General features: G+C 45.4%; 1 protein-coding gene across 1 annotated transcript in view; it reads right to left on the bottom strand.

Annotated features, from left to right (window-relative positions):
* gpr137 (G protein-coupled receptor 137) overlaps positions 1 to 5,559 on the bottom strand; it is a 43,441-nt gene extending 37,882 nt beyond the window's left edge. The window contains exons 1-4 of the mRNA XM_037676042.1: positions 5,179 to 5,559; positions 4,938 to 4,987; positions 4,604 to 4,844; positions 4,273 to 4,422 (exon numbers count right to left, since the gene is read on the bottom strand). Coding sequence (XP_037531970.1) covers positions 4,273 to 4,422; positions 4,604 to 4,844; positions 4,938 to 4,987; positions 5,179 to 5,559 — 822 coding nt within the window. The remainder of the gene's footprint in view (positions 1 to 4,272; positions 4,423 to 4,603; positions 4,845 to 4,937; positions 4,988 to 5,178) is intronic.
* Between the last annotated feature and the right edge of the window lie 977 nt (positions 5,560 to 6,536).

Raw genomic sequence — 6,536 nt, 5'->3', positions numbered from 1 at the left:
TAATTCAAGATATCTTGAATTGTTATTCTGACTAGTCAGAATGTAAATACAGATATCTTAAATTAGCATTCTGACTAGTCAAAATGTAATTGTGCCTAGTCAAAACTCAATTTAAGATATCTAGAATGTAACTACAGATAGTCAGACTACTCGATTTTATGTTAAAAGGGCTTGCCATATTCTCTGTAGCAGGACCAAGACTCTGGAACGAGTTACCTCTGCTTGTCAGACAGGCCCCCTCCCTCTCGGTTTTCAAGTCCCGTTTAAAAACTCACTACTATTCAATAGCTTTCAACACAAGATGATCTGTTTTGATCCTGTATGCTCTACACTGGTTTGTCGTCATTACCAGCATCGTTTTTTGTCTATATTCTGATTTACCTCATTTTGTATTTTGCTTTGTGTGCTACCTGTTGTTTTGTCTGTACAGCACTTTGGTTGGCCTTGTAGCTGTTTTACGTGCTTTATAAATAAATATGGTATGGTATGGTGAATAAAAACTGAATGCAATGATGTGGAGATGGCAAATGTCAATATTTTATTTGTAATACAACACAGATGACAAATCAAAAGTTTAATCTGAGTAAATGTAACATTTTAAAGGAAAAATATGTTGAATCAAAATTTCAGTGTCAACAAATCCCAAAAAAGTTGGGACAAGTAGCAATAAGTGGCTGGAAAAAGGAAATTGAGCATATAACGAACAGTTGGAAGACAAATTAACACTAATTAGGTCAATTGACAACATGACAGGGTATAAAAAGAGCTTTTCAGAGTGTCAGTGTCTCTCAGAAGCCAAGATGGTAAGAGGATCACCAATTCCACCATTGTTGCGCAGAAAGATAGTGCAGCAATACCAGAATGGTGTTACCCAGTGTAAAATAGCAAAGACTTTTAAGTTATCATCATCAACCGTGCATAACATCATCAAAAGATTTAGAGAATCTGGAACAATCGCTGTGCGTAAGGGTCAAGGCCATAAAACTCTACTGGATGCTCGTGATCTCCGGGCCCTTAAACGTCACTGCACCTCAAACAGGAATGCCACTGTCAAGGAAATAACAGAATGGGCTCAGGAATACTTCCAGAAAGCATTGTCAGTGAATACAATCCACCGTGCCATCTGCCGTTGCCAGCTGAAACTCTACAGTGCAAAGAGGAAGCCATTTCTAAGCAAGCTCCACAAGCTCAGACGTTTGCACTGGGCCAGGGGTTATTTAAAATGGAGTGTGGCAAAATGGAAGACTGTTCTGTGGTCAGATGAGTCACGATTTGAAGTTCTTTATGGAACACTGGGACGCCATGTCATCCGGACCAGAGAGGACAAGGATAGCCCAAGTTGTTATCAATGCTCCGTTCAGAAGTCTGCATCACTGATGGTATGAGGTTGCATGAGCGCTTGTGGCATGGGCAGGGAATTTCCACTTGGTAAAACCCCTCCACTCTGGTGATGGGCGTAGATGTGAAAACCGGCGCTCTCAGTCTACCAGCTCCAGCTGCAGCCTCATTCCAGTAGGACGTCACTGCTGGGAAACGAGGCCAGATGGGATCAGGACGGCGAGCCGGGGTGGAGCCAAAAAACCTTCCCGCTAGATCATCCGATCTGGGCGGGGGAAGGAGAGGGACGGAAAAAGGTCCCTTCATGTCAGCCGTCTCCTGGATTATGCCGGGCAGCGCCGATAGGAGGGCACTGGCGGCTGGGAGCGGCGTGGTCGCCGATGCGAAAAAGTTCCGGGGGGGATGAGCATCTGCTCAGCCCCCCTCGTTCCGACACTACACTCTCCAGGAGGGAATAAGCAGCAGGGGCTGCTGCTGATGTCGCCTGTCCCGGAGAAACCATCCAATTCGCTCCAAGAGTTGGCGATAAAAGGAAAAAAGGCCTGCTCGTCTGCTTCTCCTCGGGGAGGAGAACTCACTGGGATGGCAGGAGATTGGCGTGGCGGGAACCCAGGCAGCCTTAACAAAGGTTGTGCTGGTCAAGCTGGACAACTTCCCTTCTTCGTTCTTCTGACAGTGCTATTAGCTTGCTGAAGAAAAATGGGAGCCGATTACCTGCTCTTAACGTAATTTATACAGACCGGGTGGGGCCCACACAACAGGTGGGCATGGACTAAATTTTTTCAGTGCGATGCTTTGCATGACGAGATAAAACCCACCAGCGACAGCCTTAAAGGGCGAAGCCTATATGAAATAGAACCAGGCTGAGCTGAGCCAGGCTGAGTAGGGGTGTGCAGGACTGAGCAGAGTTGGGGCTGATTAGGGCAGTGCAAAAGGGGCATTAGAGATTCTGTAGACCAGCAGGGCGACAATGTTGTTTGCTGCGGCCATCTAGAATGAGCACTGGTGAGCTCGGTTGAAGACCATGTCACCATCTGGTCATGCTTCCCTGGAGGGACAGGTTGCTGGTCCATCCTGGAAGCTTTTGCCCAAAGTGCCACCGACAGGGTTGGCTCCGGGTGGGGACCAAGGGAAAAACACTGATCGGTAAAACCCTCCACTCTGGAGATGGAGGCAAAGGTGGAGACAGATGTCTTCAGCTTGCTGGGCCCAGCTGCAGCCTCGTTCCAGTGTGACGTCACAGCTGTACAACGAGGCCAGATGAGGTCAGGGCGACGAGCCGTGGTGGAGCCAACCTTGCCGCCAGATCATCCAATCAGGGCGGAGGGAGGAGAGGGACGGAAAGTCCCTTGTGTTAACATCCTCCTGGATTATGCCGAACAGTTCCAAGAAGAGGGTACCGACGGCTGGGAGCGGTGTAGTTGCCGACGTGGGAAGAGCCGAGGTGGCTGAGCATCCGCTCGTCTTCCGTCACTACGCTCTCCAGGGGGAGGGGGCAGCTCCGCATCGCATTTCTTGGAAGAATCATTCGATTCACTGCGTGACTCTGCGTCAAAGAAGGCGGTGGCGTTGTCCCGCGCATAGCGTCCCACCACAGAAAAAAACACTCAGTTGAGCTGCTGCCAACAACGCCTTTTTCGAGGGAATCATCCGATTCACCTCGAGAAAAAAACACGTTAGAAAAGGCGGTGGCATCGTCCAGCGGGTATCGGCCCTCCACGGAAAAACACTCTGCGGAGCTGCTGCTAACATCGCCTTTTTAGAGGAACTCATTCGATTACTGCGAGGAAAAAACATTAGAAAACGGAGATGGCGTCGTCCAGCGGGTAGTGGCCCGCCACGGAAAACCACTCCTCGGCGCTTACCTTGAACAAGGCTGCTCGTCTCTGCTTCTCCTCGGGGAGGAAGAGCTCACCGGGACGGCAGGAGGTTGGCGTCAGAGACCCAGGCATCCTTAGAAAAGGTTGTGCCAGTCAAAGCTGGACAAATTTTCCTTCTTTGTTCTTCTGACAGTGCTAGCTAGCTGGCTGAAGAAAAAATGGGAGCTGATTACCCGGTCTCACCGTAATTTATACTGACCGGGGATGAGGCCCACACAGTAGGTGGGCGTGGACTAAAGTTTTCAGTGCTGCGCGCGTAGGGATAAACCCACTAGCGATAACCTTAAAGGGCGAAGCCTATAAGAAATAGAACTGATTTTATAGGGTGTTTTTGTTTGTTTTAACAATTGTATGAACTTCATTTATATTTCAGAACACTACCTGGGGCGGCTGTGGCTGAGTGGTTAGAGCAGTCGTCCTCCAATGCGAGAGTTGGGGGTTTGAATCCACCAGCAGTCACATGCTGAAGTGTCCCTGGGTAAGACACTGAACCCCTCGTTGCCTCCGATGTGTGTCCCATCAGTGTATGAATGTGATAAAGCTCTGATTAGTCTCTTTAGAATGATTTGTTCAATTATCTTTGTAGAGATCTAGTATAGAGCTGTATGAATGGGTAAATGAGGCACAAATTGTTGTAAAGAGCTTTGAGTATCTTGAAATAAGATAGAAAGGTGCTATATAAGTACAGTCCATTTACCTCATGGCCAGTTAAAACAAGTTTGTTTTGTTTCTAGCATGTTGTTCAAGGGTATGTTTTTCAGTAAAATAATATTAGAAAATTGAAGGTACATTGTGACTTTATAACACCCGACAGTGTTGATTATAAAATCAGTTATCAGCCAAAATTGGAATCGGCAGGTCAGACTTTTTAGAAATTGGTGATCGGCCAGAAAACTGCAATCGGTGCACCCCTAAGAATTAGTAGGTAATTTAATCAATTAATTATTAATTAAATGTATTATTGTCAGTCTTTAAGAGTTGAATGCTCTGAGATCAAAAATACTCAATCAGAGAAGCCGACTGCCTAAATCTGATGACGATGTTCATGTCTTACCTGATCAGAGACGTTGTACCAGTCATAGTTGAATGATTCTACTGGATACTTCTTGGACAGAACGAGGACTGCCAGGTTGTAACAGGCTCGACTGGTGAACAAGAGGATGACTGTAGATCCCAGAGCTGCTGTTTGGCACACTGTGGTCCCCTGGTCAGAAAAAAAACACACATCACTCTAGATGTTTGAAATATAATACTGAAAGACATTACACACTCATTTTTAACAATAATTACCAAGGGCTAATCCAGAACAGAAATCAGCAAAGTGGACTTTTAGTTTGTGTTTCTTTGAGCACTTTTTGCACCCTATGGACTGATGTTCAGCTCACCTTGCTAATCATGTAGAGGCTGGCAGAGCGTGAGTGCCGGGTTAGGATCAACAGCACTGCAGCCAACAGCACTGCGTTTGTGATGAAAAGCAAGTCATTGACTATAACTCTGACCAAAACTAGCTGCCAGGTCCGCTTCCCTGTCTTGCTGCTGCCGTCTCTGTCCCCCAGAACAGCACATGTCACATTGACACAGAGGAAGATGATGTTGAGTGCAATGTATGCACATCGGGCCACCCATCTGGGGATTCAACAAAGGTAGGACCAGGATACAAAACCAAAACATCATGCACCAAATGTCAATGTAGTAATTTGAGTAAAGGGTGAAACTTACAGTCCTCTGTGCATGGCTGAGCTGAAAGACTCTCTGATTCTGAGCAACACCTGTGGCACAATATTTAAGATATAACATTAGATTCATAAGGCATGATGCTTAAACTGGAAGATTCAGTCAGTTAAATGAAGGAAATCCTTGTTTAAATGTTACTCTGACCATAATGATGTAAAAACTTTCATTTTCAAGTTAAGTTTGAACTTTTTCCATCTGAACTCAAGACCAATTCTGCCAGCCTCACCTGAGTGAAGTACAAATTGATAAGGCTAAAGGTGAAGAACTGCAGACACACGGGGAAGCAAAACAGCAGCCAGAAGACCACAACAGGTAGGCGGTTGGCTTCCATGGCATCGTAGAAGTAAAATGTGAAGAGTGTGGTGCGAAGTGCAGCCCAGAGCAGGCAGAGGAACAGAAACACACTCTGGTAGCTCCATCGCTTGTGTTTGTAGAAGTAGAGCAGCCACAGTTGCATGTAGACCACCAGGAAGAGGGCCACATACAAACTGGTGAAGAGGATGGTGAAACCCAACTGGACAGAGGGGGGGATGGCCGGGCGCAGGGGGGATGGAGAAACCAGAAAGGAGGAGTTGGAAGGAGGAGCAGCTGTGCCTGGTGCTTCCATTGAAGCAGCAAGATCACGGAGCGCACATCGTCACAAACTGCACAGCTTTATGTTTCCTGCGTCGACGTGCAGGACCCTGAGGCGAAAACATTTAAAACACATTCAGCTACAAATATTCAGCAAGCAGACGCAAATGATGAGCAACAACAAAACAAGGTGAAATAAGGCCAGAGGGCCAAAAACAGCCCGTTCTGGCCCGCAAACAAACAAACAACAACAAATAAATGATTGAAGACCAATATTAAGGCCTGAAGAAGCACTTTACAATAAAGTGTGTCATTCTTCAACTGTATACAACACATATCACGTGAAAAATAAAACACACAGTTTCATAACGAATTAAAAGTCTACAGTTATAAAATGTCAGCTCATGAAAAAGGATGAAATCCTTTCCTTGAGTTATTTTTGATGATGTCATGCTTTGTCTGAAAAACAAGTAGAGTGAAAAACAGATGGTGTATTATCTACACTTGTGGGTTCCACCATGACACAAGGAAATGGGATGTTTTTCAGAAGAGCACGGCTACCACTAATCTCTGCAGGGAAACACGTCATGTCTGCTGTGAGCTCAGCAGGAAACACGTGATTCATGAAGCCTTGGCCACAAAGCAGAGGTGCAGGAGCGCCTGCCAACTCCACAACCAACGAAGGATGACGACCCGCTGAAGCTGAAGGAGGAATGAGGAGCATGCAGAACACAGGTCACATCAAAGATAGGCTGCTGGAACAACTATCAGTTTTCAGCTTACTTTTTATTTTACATCTAAATTATATTCATTACTTCTGACATCTTCAGTTTGAGTTAAAAATATAAATAAAATGAATTGGTAATGCAATTTAATACTGAAAGATAACATTACATAAAACCTAAATCAGGATTTTGTCCATTAAGTCTATTGCTTCTCTGAAAATATCTCTGTTCATATTCACTGAACATAAACGATTCATATTCACTATGAACATAAATGATTCATATT

Source organism: Nematolebias whitei, chromosome 4 (assembly GCF_014905685.2).
Source record: "Nematolebias whitei isolate Nwh7 chromosome 4, NemWhi1, whole genome shotgun sequence".
NCBI classification, from domain to species: domain Eukaryota; kingdom Metazoa; phylum Chordata; class Actinopteri; order Cyprinodontiformes; family Rivulidae; genus Nematolebias; species Nematolebias whitei.
Note: the sequence above shows the minus strand (reverse complement) of the source record. Positions and strands in the feature narration are given on the sequence as shown.